Source organism: Cydia amplana, chromosome 1, assembly GCF_948474715.1.
Source record: "Cydia amplana chromosome 1, ilCydAmpl1.1, whole genome shotgun sequence".
In the NCBI taxonomy this organism is placed as follows: domain Eukaryota; kingdom Metazoa; phylum Arthropoda; class Insecta; order Lepidoptera; family Tortricidae; genus Cydia; species Cydia amplana.
This window is the reverse complement of record NC_086069.1, coordinates 8,039,435-8,060,575: the sequence shown is the minus strand read 5'-3', so window position 1 is coordinate 8,060,575 and position 21,141 is coordinate 8,039,435. Positions and strand designations below refer to the sequence as shown.

The following is a 21,141-nucleotide window of genomic DNA, read 5'->3' as shown; positions in this document are numbered from 1 at the left end:
AAAGACAGTGTACAGTGTAAAGGAATACCTAAATAATGAGTACTGACTCCACCGTAAACATGTAATTTTAACTGTTTAAGTAATTTAAGTAATTATATCTGTAAATTGAAAATTAATAATGTTTAAGGCATGTCCTACTAATTCTATAGGTAAATAATTTAATTAATCATGTGGATATTTTGACGATCTTGATATGTATTCATCTTTATATTCGATTGTAATAAAAACATGTAATACATATTGAGAAATAAATGAATCTAAATCTAAATCTAAGGTATGTAACCTATCGTCATGCATTTCTTGCTTTTGGTGTAAGTGTAGTAAATTAAATTAGCAACGGCTTCAGTGGCGAGATTCTAGTGACTCGTTAGGTATAAGGTTAGGTTAGGTCATGTACTTAATATAACTAATTTAATATTTAGCGGTTGCTTTTATAGGAGAAGGGAAACATCGTGAGAAAATCAGAATCAGAATACCGATAAGGCCTTGTTTTCCTTGGCAGTCGCTTTCTAGGTATTTTTTATTACGATGCAATCTGAAAGCATTAAGGAGGAGTACGTGAAAGAGGGACGTAATTATAAAATAAGTACAAATATCAACCAATATTTGGTGTGTCCGACACATATTTTTAAATAAGTATAATCCATTCCATTTAATCCATTGTAATAGGTACCTAAGAATGAAGTAATCTTCAGTAAATAAATGTTACTCTAGCTAACTACCTATCAATTAAACTGGATTTAATTATGTAAATATAATAAGTTTTGTTCTTGACTAGATCTTAATCGTACATTCGGCTCTACCAACACGTGTGTTTTTCCTAGAGGTTTCTTCTTTTATCCCCTTCTCATCTTTTTATTGACTTTTGTGGTTATGAGAAACCTTTTAGTTTTGTTTCGTCCATGCTTGACTTTTAGTTTTGCTATTTTCGTTGGACTTTTTGACGATGTCCGTATTCCAATTAGGAATTTAGATAACTTTCTTTTCAACAATTCTTCTGTGTCCGAATCTCTGACTGCGCGAGTTGAGATTTCTGTGACTGGGTGTTCGATGCACGGCCTGTAATCTGTGTTAAAAATTAATATAACTGGGTTATCAAAACTGTGTACATAAAACAAAGGTGAACCGTTTTTAATATTTCATAAGTAAAACAAAGATTAACTAATCGAAACTAATACACAGCTCAGGTAAGAAAGCACATCAAATATTTTATGTTGGTAATTCATAATAATCAATCAGATTTATATAGAGTTACACCAAGAAAAGTCTGCAGCGATTTTGATAGCCAACGCAGTGCAAGTGTTATTTTAAACGTCAAACGTCTATGAAATTATGACGTATAAATAACACTTTCACTGCGTGGGCTGTCAAAATCGCTGCAGACTTTTCTTGGTCTAACTCTAATATGTTTTCCCATTTCTTTTAATAACTTTATTTTCTTTTCCTTTTGTAAGAATTTGATATGTTTTCTGAAAGAGCTACGAATTTGTATGATTCCATGTACATATGTATATTTTTTAAATCAAATTTCTATTACACCTTATGTGTATAATTGCATGAATTCTATAGTAATTTAAATTGTATTTTTTTTTCTTATTTTCTCGTAATGCATGTTAATTATAAGCCGTATTTTTTTTTTAAAAGATGTGTCCCGCCGAGTATGTTGCCGGTCCCATATTGGGATACCCTCCTCCAATTGAGGGGGGGATTTAAATCATCTCGGGGCAGAGGTGTAGGGTTGGAGCCGGTGCATGTAGCTTATCTTATTTATTTATTAGCTTATTTTATCTTTATCTTATCTGAAACCAGGCCAATGCCTGATTAAGGAGAAAACATTTTTCACTCGTGGTCACAGTTATACTAATGAAAGTAATGAATGTTTAAATTACCTATCATAAAAGTGGCGTAGGTACCTACTGTGATTTTGCCAGATGATGTTTTATATCACAATCTTCACAATATAAGGTACTTATAAAGTAGACATTTCTTACTCGTTTTGTGGTCACAATTATACTCGTGAACATCGCAAGTGTCGAGAAAGAGGCGTGCGGTGCGGTTGTCCGGCGCGATGCCGTACAGTGGCGCACCGTCGTGCACGCATGACACCGCCAGTGCGCAGTGGTCTTGTTCGTCCTTGGCAACCCAAAAACTTAATAAGTTTGATGATCCAATATCTAATCCATTAGGTACTTTAGCTGGAATGCTTTTAGGAAATTTTAGTGACACGGCCTATACGCTAACTAATCCTATATTCTGGTCACATCGTAAATATTTATTTTAGGTGTGTTGTTACTTTTTAGTTAATAAGATAAGATATTTACTTTCAAGTGAGTCGAAGCGCAGCGAAAAATCATTAAGGCTGAAAATGTAATAATATTTTGAATAACAAATATATTTTAATACGAAATTATCCTCAAGACAAAATTCAGTGTGAATGTGTTAAATATAAATATCTATTACTTACTAAGAGTTATCCTCTGTATCATAATAATCATTCAAATCCTTTTGGTACTGTATTTTACATGAAGCCTTTATTAACTACTTAATTAACTTAATAGGTACAGTAAAAATGCTGCAGCTGTCGATTGCATTATATTTTGATGCCCATTTAATAGTAAAGTAAAATTATTATTGAGATGATTATTTAAAAAAAGTCAATGATTTAAGGTTAAGATATCACAATATACCAACACATTGTATTCGCACGCGCTTAAGTTTTGAAATGCTTTTTATGACTTTGTGCCTAGAAAAGCAGACTATAAAAATAAAAACATAACTAGGTGAGTGGTAATGTTTCGTCGGTGTAAATAAATCTAACTTGTAAGTATGCAGGTTTTGTTATTCGCCAATTCTAAAGTTGAATAAATATCAAACAAAATTATTATTTATTTTTACTACGAACTTATGAGTAAAGTACTAAAAACATTAAACTCATGCAGTAGGTAGTAGCGGGTGGTTTGGTAGCCGGCAGCTCTAGAAGATGATCGTAATAGACCAAACTAGACATATGGTTAACTAGGTGCAGTTAACCATATGTCTAGTTTGGCCTGGTAGTGGATCAGTCCTAACACTCCTTCCTTCCAAACTCTTTCCCAATAAAACAACGTTTCATAGCTCGTTTTTAATTAATTCAGCTTTGATTACATAGAGATGTGCCTAGTTAATAACCAGTCAGTATAAACATATATACCTAATAAGAACCCCATTCATAAATAACATGGATGTAAGGCCAACCGGGAAGATAAAGGACAGCGCATTGAGTAGGTAGTTTGATAAAAAATGTAATTCGTGCATTAAAACAAAGGTGCAAATAAAAAACACCACTCTCTCTTCTCACGGTTGACCTGACCTTAAATTACTAGTATTACAACACACTAAATAGCAACTCAATCAAAACATTTCATTTTATCATATCGACAAATGTCTCTCACTTTATGCCTCATACAATTTCTTGAATTGACATTATGGTTACATACATAATTATTCTAAAATTTCAATTACCTACTTACTATTCTAATATTTCGTACATTTTCAATTGACTAGCATAGGAGCATTAGCATCATTACTTGACTTCTTTTTGAAAGCATTGATCAAAAAGTCATCAGCGAAAATCTTTCGATTTCCCTTGTAAAAGGCTTCTATTTCTACCAATGTCTTGTTTTCTGTTTCTGGTAGGTAGAAATATAGATACATACTACCAAGGAAGCCAAATATAGCATAAATAGTAAATGCCCCACTGAGATGAAATGCTGACTCTATGTTGTAGTTAGTCTTAGTTGCAACGAAGAGCATGACATAACTCAACGCTGCAGCCAAACCCGTCGCCATTCCGCGACTCCTGAAAACCAAATACAAATTAATTAATAAACAATCATTTTGTACTTTATCTATTACCTATCATTATTATGCTCTTCAAATACAGTAGAAGGTTAATAAGTTACGCTTATTGAAAAATCCTGATCAGGGTACATTTCAAAGCAATTTTTGCTACACATGTGTTTGTTTTACGGGACTGGATTTTCTTATAATAGAGACATTTTTTCTGGAGCCAAACCCAAAACATCACTGGTAAAATAGGTACGATTTTAATCAGTACTATTACATTCTTATAACCAAAGAACGATACTTATGATCAAATAGCAGCGCTAAATAGTACGAAATACATACCTGAAAGGAAACACTTCAGACAGCACCACCCACGGTATTCCCAGACTTGTGAAGCACACTAGCATCATGAAGAGCACTACTGGAAGGGTGTCCGTCGCCTCGGGGAACGTGTGAGGTTCGTAGGAGAAGAGGTCTCGCGGCAGGTTTATTCCCGCGTATATGCTGATGAAGAGACTGCAAAGAGCTGTTGCCGACAGGGACCCGATCACCAGCTTGCGTTTGCCAATTAATTTAACTATTACTGCTGATAGCAAGTTCATGACAATGAATACTGCGCCGACTAGAACCTGAAAATAAATGATATACATTGAAGATTAAGCTAGTTCTTTAACATTTGTCAATGCAGATAATTATTGAAGCAGAAATTATCATAGTAAGTAACATTTTAAGGAAATGTAACTGTTAAACTGTTTAGACGACAACGGTTTCACTTACTTGTCTTGGCGTTTCACCGTTGTCGCCTAAACAGTTTAAAATATGTCTCACGAAAGTTTAATATCGACTATCCACTGTTTATTATTTTAGGGGTTTTTCACCCCTCAGTGTTTTAGTTCCTCAGTTTTGATGTAATAAATAATTCGTTAATGAGGGATTCTATTTTAAGGTTTATGAATATTTAAATAAAATAAATGATTGGTTACAGTAGTAACAGTAGCAGCCAATAATTTAGAATTAGCAGCCATCATATTTAGTGGATATATTTAAACTACTAAAAACGATAGTTGTAAATAGTAGGTATACTTATTTAGACTCACCACTATAGTTTTCGTCTTGTACTTCATCCCTAGGGCCTTGCAGAAATTAATCATATTCGGCCGGATTGGCATGAGTCCGCTAAACAGGTAGAATAGGAAATATGCCATCACTAGGGCGAACGGTCTCATAGTCTCTTTCACAAGAAAAACATGCTTGTATTTTAGGACAATCCTCTTAATGAGGGACGCCGTCATGTGTTCGCACGGAAGGGCCGTTTTGTCTTCTTTAAGGCATATGACACATTGGTGGATAGCGTCGTTGTATTTGAGGAGCTGGTCGAATTCTTCCTTGACGTCTTCTGGCTCGCACCATCCTCGCAGCCGACAGAGCGACCGCAGGGCCTCTTTCTGCCTCCCCTTGGAAAGCAGCCATATCGGAGTCTCAGGTACCTAAAAAACAACAACATCCGAATTTTAATAAATATCTATGCTTTGTATTTACTTAGGTACTGCTAATATATATACGAGTCGTACATAAATAATACTACACGAACTTACAACTATGTTACTAATTAATTAATAGGTAATGTATGAAGCCATATTAATTTTAGCAATGTCAACAAAAAAATGTCCATAACCTACCTATTTAGGTGAGAGTAGCTTTCAGTGTGATTTTAAATTTTAATAGTTCACTGACAACGTTTGAGACGTATAATGTATGAGACAAATACCATAGTGGTTTTTGTTATATCCGAGCTTTAGAAAAATAACTTAGGTGACGTGCAGAGGGATAACCTCGAATGCGGAGTAATTTAGAAAATTAAAAATATCTACTACTAAGCTAGAAGCAATGTCTACAACAACATCAACAACAGCAAGCAAGATGTGTGGGTAAGTATTACAGTTGCCTTGTTTGCCGAGTAAAGAGCTTCTGAGAGTTCTGAGTTAGTAGAATTAGCAATTTTCAAAACTATCCGCTTTTAAAATTACCCCAATTCACTTACTACTGCTACTTTTACTATCAATATCTGGGTGACCGAGCTTCGCTCGGAAAACATATAATAACTCAGAAATGCGCGTTTTCCCAGAGATAAGACCCCGAAAACCCCTATATACCAAATTTCATCGAAATCGTTAGAGCCGTTTCCGAGATCCCCGAAATATATATATATATATATATATATATATATATATAAATAAATAAACAAGAATTGCTCGTTTAAAGGTATTAGATAGTTAGTAAATTCCTGACCGTTTAATGCAATGTGACACTGAGTTATTTACGTGATTGATTGATTGATAAATCAAGGTAATCAGACGAGTAGGTCAGGTGATTAATTCCGTAATGCTCTTAATTAGTAATATCACGCGCATCTTCAATTTAAAAACTACGTTTTTGAGTAATATTCATAATAACATTCAGTAATAACATTTTCGTTTTTGTAAAATTTCTCTCCTCTTTTTCTTATAAAAAATAATATCTGGAAGACCGAGCTTTGCTCGCTAAACAATAGCTCAGAAATTAGCGTTTTCTCAGTGATAAGACCTAGCTAGATCGATTTTTTGCCCCCGAAAACCCCCATATACCAAATTTCATCGAAATCGTTAGAGCCGTTTCCGAGATTGCCGAAATATATATACATATAAATAAATAAATATATAAATAAATAAATAAATATGCAAGAATTGCTCGTTTAAAGGTATTAGATACAGTTTATTTTTGTTTAACGGCTTTTTTGTTTAAAAAAAGTTGTATCGAATAATTATACTAAATAAATATTTTTATTATAATGAAATACTGTTTATTGCACCAGAAACAAAACAAATTTAGAAACTTAAATATAAATACAAACTAAAAATATAAAAAATAACTACCTACTAGAACCCGTCCCGGGCTGCCCCCGACGCAAAGGTGCCCATCACACACGTTGCCGCGTTGGATTGCGATGGACAGCCTTTGCATTAGGAAAAACCCGGAGCGGGGGTCAAGGCCCCTTTCAATCAGCTCACGGAGGAATACTAAATTAGTTTTTCGGGATTAGAAAATATTCTGCAGAAATAAGTTGTCAACGTCGTCAGGATCATTCTTACTGACATCTACAACTTTGAAACAGCACGACCAACATAGCTGTCTGCTGTGGTACAGCGAGCTACACAAAACTATTCATCCCTCTTACTGACGAGTGACTGTATTTACAGTAGGTATACTTACAAACAGCACGACCAGCATAGTGGTAAGTGGTACAGCGAGCGAGACGAGCGCCGCCAGCCGCCACGGCAGCACTGTACCAAGGAGGTAGGACAGAAACATGCCGGTCGACGTGAAACTGTTGGTCAGCGTCGTCAGGATCCCCCTTACAGACGAGTCGCTGCAAATATAAAATGTTTATGTTGAAATGTCTGCTGGCATAAAAAAAGTGCTCAGCATAAACACAAGTTATACCTGTTTAGTGCATGGCGCGTCGAACAACACTATTAAATACGTGAATGGGTCAATTTCTGAACACGATTTTTTTTCTGTCCGTGATGAAAATCGGGGGTTAGCATCAGATAATACTTACCATTTTTTTTTTACATAAAGAAGCCACACTTTCACACCGGGTTCCATATGAATTCACTGATTAATTGGTTTTTAGAGTACACTTAAAAATACCTAAAGGCTCAAATTACTACTCCCGTGCCCTGTCCGGAATCTACTTTTGAGCATAATGAAAATTCCTACGAAAAATTCTACGTTAGTATCACAAATTTAGTGTCAAATACTTAAACTAGATGATATTTACTATCACTGAGCACATACACTATTAACTTCATTGTGGTAAATAACTCGTGATCGAAGTTTAAATTTTGTCCGAGCGCGCGAGTAAAATTTCGTCGGCAAAACTCAAAGGGCTCTGACAGCTGACGTCTGTATTTGACCCGCCTCGTGTCCCGCCTCACCTGTACTGGCAGTATTCGGTTGTCTCTCGAAGCAAACGGACGTACGTCAAGCCGCGGCGTGTTCGAGCAAATCGCGTAAGTATTTCGGAATCCGGGTGGGCGACAATTTTTTCTAATTTCGATGCCCCTTACAAATTTTATTTCCCACATAGTTTTTCAATAACAATTGTCATATTTAGGAGCCCTTTATGTATCTTTATGTAAGCGATAACATAGCAGTTTGGTCAAACACGGTTTCAATTTTTGGCGAATTTTTTTATTACGAATTCTAATTTCCGTGCCCTAATTCCCATGGAATATTTACCTAAAACAGCTGATTAAGTGGCACGGGAATTAGAAAGTATTACATATATTGTCAACAAATCTTTTATTGAGGGCACTGTAAGTTAATTTGCAATGTTTACGTCATATTATTATTACATATATATATATTTATATATATATATTGGCATTGAACATATATTATATGTAATAATAATATGAATATATCCTTCTATTTTACATTTAAGGAAATCTTAAAAACTGCACAAAAATCTGTGAACGGTCTTTAGTATAAGTACTATAGTACATACAGGGTGGACCTGAATAACCCGGGCAATTTTAATAGGTAAGGTAAGGTGGGGTAAGACGACACCGGGGTAAGATTATCACTTGTATGGAATCCTCGTACTGTTACTCTGACCCCACCTTACCTTATTCATTGATCAATGATCATATTATAACATTAAAATATTAAAATAAATAAACATAAAAAAATTGAAATTATTACATATTTTAATACCTATACCTAAGGTTACATGTTTTTTATGTTAATTTGAAAGCTGACAGCGTATGCCGTATAAAGTAAATATCTGGGAGACCAAGCTTTGCTCGGAAAACATATACCTACCTAAAAACTAAATAATGCGCGTTTTCCCAGAGATTGTTATCTCGCGCATAGCTAGATCGATTTTTCACCCCAGAAAACCTTCATATATGATCAAATTTCATCGAAATCGTTAGAGCCGTTTCCGAGATCCCCGAAATATATACAAAAATTGCTCGTTTAATGGATTAGTTGTTATAAATTATAATTCTTTCTAATAGAAGATAAGTTAAATATATCCTATTCTTACTATATTATAAATGCGAAAGGATGTGTCTGTCTGTCTGTTATCTCGTCACGCTTAAACCGCCGAATCAATATCATCTTGATGATATTTGGCATGGAGATAATTTGAGGCCCGGGGAAGGACAAAGGATCTGGGGGCACGGCAGTGCCGCCGCCGAGTCGAGCAAAACAAAGTGTCACCATCAAATCTCAATAACATTCTTTTTAAATAAAATTTAATTTGAACATGTAGTCTAAGAATTAATGCACTTTAAAATCCCTTAGTTTTGTCACTGACACAATCACTCACAATCATCATTATTCTAAGGTACTTCTAGCATACCCACAAGTTTCAAATTTGAAACGTAATTAGGTTTTAGGTTTTTAAGCCAATATAAATCCAATAATTCTGCAATATTAGTCACGTTCTAAAGATCTAATAACTGCATAAATAAGTTTGTAATCCTATAGAAATATATGGGATAACAACGTTACCTTTTAGTTCTTAAAATTAGTAGGGAAAGTAAAGGTACACTACTACTAGTATGAGGATTCCATACAAGTGATAGTCTTACCCCGGTGATAGTCTTACCCCACCTTACCTCATATTATTATGTGGTCAAACAATTTTTTGTGTTATGAATATATGAAGACAGCATAGTCTTCTTTAATTTATATGATTACACAATAACTTCTTCTCACTGTGCCCCTATTTATTTCTTAGTACCTATCATTTCCTTTACGGCCATATACCAGATCATACACCTTGTACCTATCTACATGCAGATCAATACAATGACACTTTTTAATGAATAGTCTTGTATGTAAGGCGGACAAGGTTACGCAACTACTCAAAGTATTGTTTTGAAAAATTTACATTATACTAAGAAAGAGTTTAAAGAGATTAGTTGCAATTAAAATAAAGGAAACGATAAGTCAAATACGTCGTTTTTAGTGTATCATACTTTCGTAGATTTGTCGTCCGAAACTAAAATTAAAGAAGGTAAATATGGTCGATGCCGGTTGCAGTATATTATTGTAGATTAAAATATACATAAATAATAGTTTTAACTAACAAAATAAGTTAAGAAGACAATTCCCGTGCCATGTTTTTATTTCCGTCCTAGTAAAATCTAATTCCCATGGACACACTAATTCCCGTGCCCTGACCAAAATTTTAAATTGAAATAACTTTTATAGTTTTATGAATATTTTTACCAAATAAGAAAATTTATGTTTATTATATTTTTTATCAAATTATCAGCATTAATTTTTTTGTGTAATGTTGGTATTTCAAAATTCCATGGGAATTAGACAAAAATGCTCGTTTGGTGAAATTGACCCGAATGATACACGCGTGAATGAATGGCGGAAAAATCAAAAAGCGACATAAATGCTTTTTAGAAAAAGGTGTATGTCTCTCACCTAACTTCACCGACGTATGTAATGGAAGGCGCTTCCATGATGCCCGTACCGATGCCCAACAACGCATTCGCAATAAACAACGAGGGCACATCCCAGGCGTAGTACATGAGCAGCCACGCGATGAGGTGGGGTATGTTAACCAGGAAGAGGGCCTTTTTTCGTCCGAAATGGTCCAGGAGCGGACCCGAGAATATACTCCCGAGCGGCTGGCAGAGGAACGCCATTCCACCTGCAAGATTTACAATAATATGTATTTAAGATAGTTTTAGTCTAGAGTTGATTAAACAAGGCATCTAAAATTTGTCGTCACGTGTAGCACAAGTAGTGTAGTGTAACTAGACATGATACGGTGTTATTGTCTTTTTTAATGGTTTCATTTATAACGTTTTTAGCACGCATCGGAATCGAAATAGAATGGGAAGAAAAACTGTTAATTTTCACTATCATTAGGTATTCTAGATCAAGTATTTATTTACACAGACACCGCATTAACATTTACTATGAAACGTGTACAAGGAGCACGAGGTCACCATGATTACTTAAGTAAATTGTTACGATTCGAGCAGCAAAGCTGGGTAATATTCTACAACATTTTATTTATACTATAACAGACCAGGTACAATACCAAACCTTAGTTATTGTACATATTTTTAAATTACTGGTTGTTATTGCGGGCACAACTAAAATAAGCGATCGCACTCCCATATTTCATTTGTATGGGAGCACTTATGTGCTCCGTCTAGTAGTTGAGGTGGTCTGTGGGCATTTACCATCAATACGGTCAGGACATAAAATAGGTACACTGGATTTTACTTACAATCCGAGAGTGCAAATCTTACGGTGCATAAATATTTAATTTCTCAGTTATCAATTAAAAGAGTAAGTACATTGACCTATAGGCCACGGGCGTGGGCAGTCAGTGCTCCAGACAATAGCATTATCTTTTTACTGAACTGTCACACTCTGTCACTAATTATTTTAAATGGTATGTAAACAAGTAGAAAAACAGTACCTACATACTTAGGTAAATAAAGGCCAGTTGCACCCATCGTATTTGTCAGACTGATCAACGTCATTCAGCAGTGAACTATGAAAGTTCCCATACAAAAAATAGTGAACGTTTTAACGGTAACAGACGGTTTGGTATAACCGACCCTAAATAGTGTTTGATTATTGGCAGTGTAAGATTTTGTAAGAACATATAAGAAAAGTGTTTTTAGTTATTGTGTATCCAAAAACCACAAAACATAAGGATGTCCGCAACTAAGGCAAAATCCCACACTGTGCTACCTAATTATCTAGTTACCTATCTTACTTAACTAAGTAACTAACAATCATTTAACATAAATGAAATTTTTAACAAGAACAATAAAACAACAAAATTTATTGACTAATAACTACAAATATTTATATCTAAAATTACAAATTAAAATTATAAATTAAAAAAAGTCATAACGCTTCAAGTCGTTCCTGGCGCAAAGGTGCCCATGATGCTCGCAGCATTGCCACGCTGGATCACCACGGACAGCCTTTGCACGAGGAACGACTCGGAGCGGGGGCCTTCCCCTTTCTGTCTGAGTCGACGAAATGAATGAAATTATATTATGTCATTTGAACTAAAGATATTTATGAAGGTTTGAAATCATATCTTCTCTGGATACAGTGGCGTTTGGTTTCATTATATATATATTTTTTTTTTTTTTTTCTATTTATTTTTCTATTTATTATGGCACAAACAGTCATTACAAAAAAGATGCATTGGAAAATGTTACATATAATATTGACAATACAGTGCCGAGAACGTTATAGATTTATAGTTAATATTTTTGTTGCAACGGACCTGAATTAACTTAAACTATAAGTATATAAGAAGAAGATGAAATTGAATGAAGGATGACGTCCAAGCGCTGACCACTATCCCAGTTCATTAACAGTAAAAAATAACAGCAGTGTGTCGTTTATTGGGCATTAGCATGCCAAGGGCCAGAACGTTCACCTTCGGAATTGTGTACTACCTACTTAATCTAAGCGTGTTACTGGTACTTACATTATACATTATTATTACTCACTTATGATTTTATTAATCGTAACTATTTAATTTATTATTAATTTTGTTTTTCAACCCTCTGAGAGTGGTATTGAAAAGATCTATTTCATTGAATTCTCTGTTGTAAAGATACATAATACGGGGAATAAAACTGTTTCTAGTGTAGTTCTTTCGACGGATGGGTGGTACGAACATATGAAGGTTACGGTTGGGGCGAGCGGGAAGTCTGGCTTTGGTGATGAAGTTCAATTTTGAGAGTAATAAAGGGCAATCAACTTCGTTGTTGACAATTTTATAGAGGAAGGATATATCGAACAGCTTGCGGCGGTTTGCGAGACTTGTGAGTTTGTAGTGTGTCAAAGAATGGGCATAATGGTCATTGGGACGATTGTATCGATAATTTAATATTTTAATAAATTTTCTTTGCACTTTTTCGATACGATCGATATGGTGTTTGTAATACGGGCTCCAGATTACACATCCGAAGTCTAGAATAGATCTAACGAAAGCGAAATATAGGGTTTTAAGAGTGATAATTTTTTTGAATGGTTTTGTAATTCTATTTATGAAACCTAGACTTCTAAATGCTCGTTTGATTATACTATCAATATGTGATGTGAAGGTTAGTCGGTCATCGAGAATGATACCTAAGTCGCGAATTTGGTTAACTCGATTAAGTAGATTACCACAAAGCCTGTAGTCGTGTTGAATAGGAGACTTTTTTCTAGAATATGTTATCACATTACACTTATCTGCATTGAGAAACAATTGATTAGTGGAACAGTACAACGATAATGCCTCTAAATCAGATTGTAATTTATGGCAGTCATCGATACATTTAATAGTTCTATATAATTTAGTATCATCTGCGTACATTAGATGTTGACTATACTTAATAATGTCTCCTATGTCGTTTATATAAAGAGAAAATAGCACAGGCCCGAGATGGGATCCTTGGGGGACGCCAGATGGAATTTTAAGGTAATTTGAGCAATAACCTTTCATACACACGGCTTGGCTTCGATTTCGGATATATGATTCAATCCACCTCAATAAGCTACCGTGCACACCGAGTTTATAAAGCTTCGTGAGCAAGAGATCATGGCTGATTTTGTCGAAAGCCTTAGAAAAATCGGTATAAACGACATCAACTTGGCTATTAACGTCCATATATTGGAGCATTATATATTGGAGGTCTGGTCCGAACCAGGCCAAGCGTAGAAGACACTGACATGGCTTCTCTGCCGGAAGCAAGCCGACACCCAACAATACTTTGCGCACTCAAACATAATATTGGACTCAACTACTCAAGTTACCTAATCAATGGATAAGCTGGATTAGTTTGCGGTTCAGTTTTCGTTTGCGTTAGGTGATAATTTTGTCGATTGTTGCAATTATTGTGACAGGTTCTTAGCTTCAATTTATAAAATTATACTGCATTCCACTTTTGCCTTGGCGTTATGGAAATTGTAGGCGCAACAATGCTGGCCTTCCTTCCTGGTCGGTTCTTACCTATAATCCTGGTTACAAGTAGCTGTTAAAATACTTATGGGTCAAACACAAAACCGTGTTCACATTTTCTTATTTAACCCTTATCCACATGGAAAGGTACTCCTTTTATTTGGATATGTATGATAAAATCATTACCTACATGCCCACAAGTAGCCCACAAGCCGTAAACTATTGTCCACAGCAGAGAAAATTTGCGTGTTCATCAGAACTATACAGTACACTACTAGGTAGGTAGAGGCAGTTAGAAATTCAAAAAGGTATTTATTTAGTTGGCGTATAGGTAGGTATAGCAGAATAAAGAGTCGTGAGATGAAATCCCAACAAAAAACACTTTTGAATATTATTTTAGCTCTAGGCTAAAAACGAGTTGAATAGATTAGAAGTAGAGGTAGAGTCTTAATTACCAAACCATGAGGCTTGTTTCTCGTTGATAGAGAGCCCTTCCTTGGCGTTCAGTACTTCTGGCAGGACCATTGTCACGAAGCTGATGGACATGCCGAGCCCCACCAGAAGCAGATCCAGCGCCAGGCATGCTAACACCTGGAATACAAATATAATATTTACAAAAACTACCCTACGTCCGCGCATCACACTACGCTAATAATGCTACCCTAATTCAGGGTAAAATCAGGATTACCATTCAGGATAAAAGTTCCTGTGTATATATTTTATTCCAAAGTAGAGCTAGAGAACTGCCATTCTGCACGGCTTTTCCATATACTTTTGAGCGATGTACCTAAACCCTTGTTTAAATAAAAAGCGGCCAAGTGCGAGTCGGACTCGCCCATGAAGGGTTCCGTATTTAGGCGATTTATGACGTATAAAAAAAATACTTACTAGATCTCGTTCAAACCAATTTTCGGTGGAAGTTTACATGGTAATGTACATCATATATTTTTTTTAGTTTTATCATTCTATTATTTTAGAAGTTACAGGGGGGGGGACACACATTTTACCACTTTGGAAGTGTCTCTCGCGCAAACTATTCAGTTTAGAAAAAAATGATATTAGAAACCTCAATATCATTTTTGAAGACCTATCCATAGATACCCCACACGTATGGGTTTGATGAAAAAAAAAATTTTGAGTTTCAGTTCGAAGTATGGGGAACCCCAAAAATTTATTGTTTTTTTTCTATTTTTGTGTGAAAATCTTAATGCGGTTTACAGAATACATCTACTTACCAAGTTTCAACAGTATAGTTCTTATAGTTTCGGAGAAAAGTGGCTGTGACATACGGACGGACAGACAGACGGACAGACGGACAGACGGACAGACGGACAGACAGACAGACATGACGAATCTATAAGGGTTCCGTTTTTTGCCATTTGGCTACGGAACCCTAAAAAGGCGGCATTCATTGTTTTTGAAGCGAAATTAAAAGAGTTTAAAGACCGACGGCCGATTAATAGGTGATTAACCCATTAATATCATATTTCATCTTCGAAATATAAGGACGATGAGCTCAATGAGGTTATATTAAACTTTCTTTTCGGCTCTGATGAACCTCTTAACAGTAAATGTTTGATTGTGATTAAATTACACAACAATTGCTATGCATCAAACAGAAAACCGATTAATAGGATTAGAGGTCAATTGATAGAACCAAGGTAATGGACAGACTCGTGACCGGTTCGTCAACTGGTTGTCAGATCAAGGGCTTCTTTGCCCTAATTAGGGAAGTACAAATACATAAACCAACAATTTAATAGGTAAAGGGAAACTTACATAAACGAATGAATTATTTATTTTTAAATACATTTTTTATTTGGTTACGGAAACAAGTCTAAAATAATTATTCTTGTATTTTTGCGTATTTTATACGTATCACTTTAGTTTTGTAAGTAATAATGTAGTGGGCTCGTATAAGATTTTCGATACAATGCGGCGTTTGATCGATCAATAAACTTAATGACATCTTAGGTACGTGGTACGTGCCATTTGTGTATAGAATATACATCTAAGATGGATGTATTGCCTATGTATTGTCCATGGGCCTACGAATGGCTCGTGACAAAAGATGCGGCCATTACCCCATTAGTCACTACCTCCTACTCCTGATTTGATGAAGACTTTTGTAATTGATGATCCAATACAAGATTTCTGTTATGCAATTTTTTATTATTCAACTATTGAAAACTAGTTAGGTTGACAACATTTACAAGTGATTAATTACCCAGTGAATGCATTTATTATTTACAAATCTGTGATATGGTCACCTTACTTATCCTAACATTTTGCCTTTAGACTCTTTGGCAAATCTAGTCATCCGGATTAAAAAAAAACTTGACTAATGTAATTTTCTTGCAATATTTTTTTTTCCCCGAAATTATATATTACTCTCCCTCACTTTTTAACTGATAGTAGAAGCCTGTTTTGTTTTTTTAAATATGTTAGCATGATTTAAGTCATTAAGTAAGTCGCTTTGAAGGTAAAACTAATGTTTTTTATTAGGCAAGAGTGGTAGGCATCTGTCAATACACTGCTAAATTGAACGGAATTGATGGAGCATTGACCTCTGGACCTACCATTTCACATCTATAAATGGCCTTTGTAGATTGTACTATTAACCCATTTATGCCCCTTAGGCAAATAAAGGTAAGTGGAGGAAATACGTCTCAGGATGCTGATAGAACAGCTTTCGGAGGGAAGCAAATTACATGATTGTCTTGTCTTGATTATCGGTACTCCAGGTTTAATAATATCTTAACCCTTAAGTCGACAAAAAACATGGAAGGTCGTGAGTATTCAAACTTCTTGGCGCTAAATATAGGTACCTAGTATCAATGATTCTGGTTAATACAAAAATATATACATAAAGAGGATAAGTCAAATATGAGATCATAAAAGTAGAAAAAAATGCCAAATTTCGTTATTAGAAATAAATTATGGTAAAATCACGTTTCTAAATCTCTAAAACAAATTAATAATATACTATGTCTGCCGTATGCACCCACAGAGGTGGGCCAAAATAGCCACAGTATGGGTGCCGCAAGACGGGCGAGGATCTGGTAGGCCCAAACCTGCCCAAACGGAGATGGCGGGACGACCTGAGGGCCTACCGCGAACCACGTTCGACGTGTTGCCTCTCTGTCGCACTTGTAAATTCGTATATAAGTGTGACAGGGAGGCAACACTTCGAACGTGGTTCGCGGTAGGCCCTCTGGACGCATATCTCAACGATTGGCCGGAGATGACGAGTGGAGATCAAGGGGGGAGGCCTTTGCCCAGCAGTAGGACACTGTCTAGGCTTATAATAATAATAATAAAATGTAAATATTGTTTTTGCATCGTCCTTTGCCGTTGATGGTAACGTAGCAAACGCTCTTTACCTAATTGGCCTAAATGTAAAATAACTTAAGATAATTCTTATATATATTATGCTAAATTGAATTTGGAATTTTACCTGCTGCGTATACCTACTTGAGATAAAACTAGTTTAGTCGGAATTTTTTTATAAGTATTTATTGTAGGAAACCGTTGATGGTCTATTGATAAATTTATAATGTTTAAATATTCAATGGAATAGATTACCCAAAACAAGTTATAAATAAATTCAGAGCTATAAAACTGCGGAATCTTGTTTTTTATATAATCATTAGTTTAAAATAAGTTCGCAAATAGGTCCGGGTATATAATTTGAGGGCTAGCTATAAACGGCTACAATTTAGAACTAGGAAATAATTATTATACGAGGGGTGTTCAAAATATTCTCGGTATGAGAATGAAAACAAACAAGTACGAAAAGTTTGATATTTTTATTTTTCAATATACTCCCCCCCTATGTTCATACACTTAAAAGATCGATCAATTATTTTTTTTAATCCTGCATAAAAATATTTTTTATCTTTGGTGTAAAAATGCTCCTCCACTGCCGCCTTCAATGCTTCATCATCGGAAAATTTATTTCCACGCAGATCCTTTTTAAGATTGGGGAACAAAAAGAAGTCGCTGGGGGCTAAGTCCGGACTATACGGTGGGTGAGTAACAGTTTCAAACCCACATTCAACAATAGCTGCCTTGGCAATATGAGCAGTATGGACGGGGGCGTTGTCATGCAGAAGCATAACACCTTTGGTTAACTTTCCTCGCCTCTTTTCTTTGATTGCATCCTTTAATTGACGTAGAATGTTAGCGTAGTACTGTCCTGTGATATTTACACCTTTTTCTTTATAATCGATCAGTAATACTCCTTCACAATCCCAAAATATCGTGGCCATGACCTTGCCAGCTGAAGGGGTGACCTTGAACTTCTTGGGATGAGCTGAACCCTTAATGTGCCACTGCATGGACTCTTGTTTACTCTCTGGGTCATAATGATGAACCCAGGTTTCATCTCCAGTAACTATTCTTTGCAGCACCTCATCAGGATTTTCACCGCACAGGTCAATAAAATCGGAACAACAAGCTACACGCATGTCTTTTTGAAGCCGAGTCAGCATTCGCGGAACCCATCTTGCACTTACTTTTGACATATTAAGATGGTCATGGATAATATCATGTACGGTACCAATAGAGAGATTGGTTACTTGTGCTATAGATTTTACCTTCACTCGACCATCTTCCAATATAAGTTTTTCCACTTTATCAATATTTTCTTGTGAAGTAGCTACTACAGGCCGGTCAGGTCTAGGGTCGTCTTCAACACTCTCCCTTCCACGTTTAAACTCGCTTGACCACTTTTGAATGGTAGATAAAGAAGGAGCAGACTCACGGTAAACACAATCCATTTCCTCTTTTATGGTTTTTTGATTTTTACCCTGTTTTGTCAAGAATTTTATCACGCATCGATGTTCTAATTTAGTTAACATTGTCAATTCCCACATGATGTTCATGTTTGTTCAGCAATTGCAGAAAAACAAAAGAACATCTCGGTTCGAATTATACTTTTTTTTAATGTCAATGAATAAACCTTAGCGGCCAGTAACGAAAGAAATTTTAGAAGAGGTTGTAAGATATCAATACCGAGAATATTTTGAACGCTCCTCGTATAATATTGTATTGAAATCTTTTGATTTGTGTTATTTGACGATTTCGGCTCAGTTGCGCCAAACGGTCGGTCACTATATTAAAACGATTGCTTAATTTTATTTATGGAAAGTTTCTTATAGCTGATCGGTCCTTCGATTATGTTTGGTTCTACTGGTCCTTAGAAAACATAAAAAAAACACGATCAAACTGTTTTACCTCTTTCTATTTCCTTCTCTCTATGAAATGAAAAATAATTATTTATTTCATTCTTTGCAGATACGGAACCATACTCGTACCTCCATTTTTCGTGGTATCATAAGTACTTGGTAGATTATTATATCTCATGTTCCATCCCTTTATATAAGATGTGCAAAAATTCAAAGCGTATTTTATGTCCTACGATCATCGTGTTTCGTAAACCTGTGCAATTTAATAAACTAAATATTAATAAAAATAAAACATTGTAAGTTATGCAAAAATAAATATTTTATAAGTACATCTACATTCACACCTGTGAGCCGACGACTCTCGTCCTGCTTATCGGAGCTTTATTTTCCCGTATCTGTGTTTGTGTCATTTTTCGCGTTCACACCAAATCTTACACACTTTCAACAACGTCTGACTTGTTTAACTTATTTTATGTGCAACTAAACCATACTATTTAAACATTATATACTTTACTGCACACTCGACAAGTTTACCGAACAATCTAGGCTATATTTGCAATACTTAACAAAATTAAGGCGGGCACTTCTGACACATTTAAAAATACTTATGTCATTAATTTAAACGTGTGTTGTCTTAAAATACTGATTTTTAATAGAGCCTCTTTGTGGTTCTCGGTCAAACCTGTTAAATTATTTTATGACTTTAGTGGTCTCTAAATTAATTCCATATTTAAATGGTAGCTATTCCCGTCTGCGACGTGCGATCGGAAAGCATCTACCTACATTAGAATGTTGTAGTATAATACGATGAGCTCCGACTTGCCCGGTTGGTGGAAATCGTGCATGACTCTGGTAGTACTGATACTATCATAAAAAAATATGGTAAACGGTTAATTTCTCAATGTTATCGGAAATTTGATATTTAACTTATTAATTTGGTTTTTTGAATGTACTTTATGGTCTTATCTAACACGTTAATTATAAAACGAGTATTTCTATTAATATAAAACAAAAGGCTTACTTAGTAATAATATTACAATACAAAGCTAAATCTGCCGAATCCTACACCGGAACATGCATCGCAACAGAAAAGTGTGTCGCCGAAATATTTTTTACTTTTTAAAATTGTTATTATTGTCGGTATGTATGTTAGTTTGTAAGGTATTTAGGTATCTATGAAGCCTCAGTTGCCTGATAATAAATTATATTTAATTTTAATTTAACAAAATATTACTTTTATGAAGCCCCTTTAACTGAAGTATTACCTACAGCGTAAGAACTATTATATAATCTGTGCCTACAGCAAGGGATTAGTTAAGTATATAAAGTAAAGTAAATACTGAAAATGCGTTGTTATTCTAGTGCGTAAATATTAGAGTTATCATATCAAAACAAACTATAGAGGAGAATGTATCTAATCTGTCTAGACTACGATAAATATGAAAGCTGATTATTCTGAGATACGAGTTTCCAATCTTAATATTGTTAATGTTATGTAGTTATCTACATAACTACATACAAATTGTTTAGACAAAAATACATATTACATATACTCGTATTCCTAAGATAAATCGTGTGCGTAATTCAATAACATGGAAATCATGTTTATGATATTTTTTAAATTAGGTATTTACCTATAATTCCTACCTACTCGTATAATTCGAAAATAATTTAAGTATCTACTAACATTTAAGCCTTTTAATTGTGTTAACACTCTTTAATCAACATGAATTTCAGTTATTCTTTAATAATTTTATTTCGTCAACTTGTTATACTAATAAATAACATGATCATTAAATTGTAATATCTTTTTATTTTTTACAAAGCGCCGGATTTTAAACCGGCTGTTAACAATTGAGTAATCGGTTTAAAATAGGTTTTAATTGATTTTGTATCTACAGCCATTAACAAAAAATACATATATGTACCTATAAAGACCACAAATGATTATTAATTACATCTTAACGACGGCCAGTTGAGGTAGGCCATGCACTTATGACCAATAAGACAAAAATCTGAATATGTGCCTAATGCATATACTTTTTTGATGATAGTTTTAAGTTATTAGAAATACTTTAAAAAATAGGTAATTAGCTCCTTTAAAAATCTTCCTAATATAAAGGTAAT

General features: G+C 34.8%; 2 protein-coding genes across 2 annotated transcripts; both read right to left on the bottom strand.

The window, feature by feature from the left end:
- Nucleotides 1–836: 836 nt before the first annotated feature.
- LOC134662317 (uncharacterized) lies at nt 837–2,513 on the bottom strand. The gene is made up of 4 exons (XM_063518541.1): nt 2,465–2,513; nt 2,322–2,359; nt 1,992–2,133; nt 837–1,066 (listed from the first exon to the last, which is right to left on the bottom strand). The coding sequence occupies exons 1-4, from the start codon at nt 2,493–2,495 to the stop codon at nt 837–839; spliced, it is 441 nt and encodes a 146-aa protein (XP_063374611.1). The 5' UTR covers nt 2,496–2,513.
- Nucleotides 2,514–3,491: 978 nt separating this feature from the next.
- On the bottom strand, nt 3,492–19,424 carry LOC134663251 (facilitated trehalose transporter Tret1-like). Its single transcript, XM_063519659.1, has 7 exons — nt 19,359–19,424; nt 14,281–14,416; nt 10,318–10,546; nt 7,075–7,231; nt 4,923–5,312; nt 4,168–4,454; nt 3,492–3,838 (listed from the first exon to the last, which is right to left on the bottom strand). The coding sequence occupies exons 1-7, from the start codon at nt 19,422–19,424 to the stop codon at nt 3,532–3,534; spliced, it is 1,572 nt and encodes a 523-aa protein (XP_063375729.1). The 3' UTR covers nt 3,492–3,531.
- Nucleotides 19,425–21,141: the final 1,717 nt, after the last annotated feature.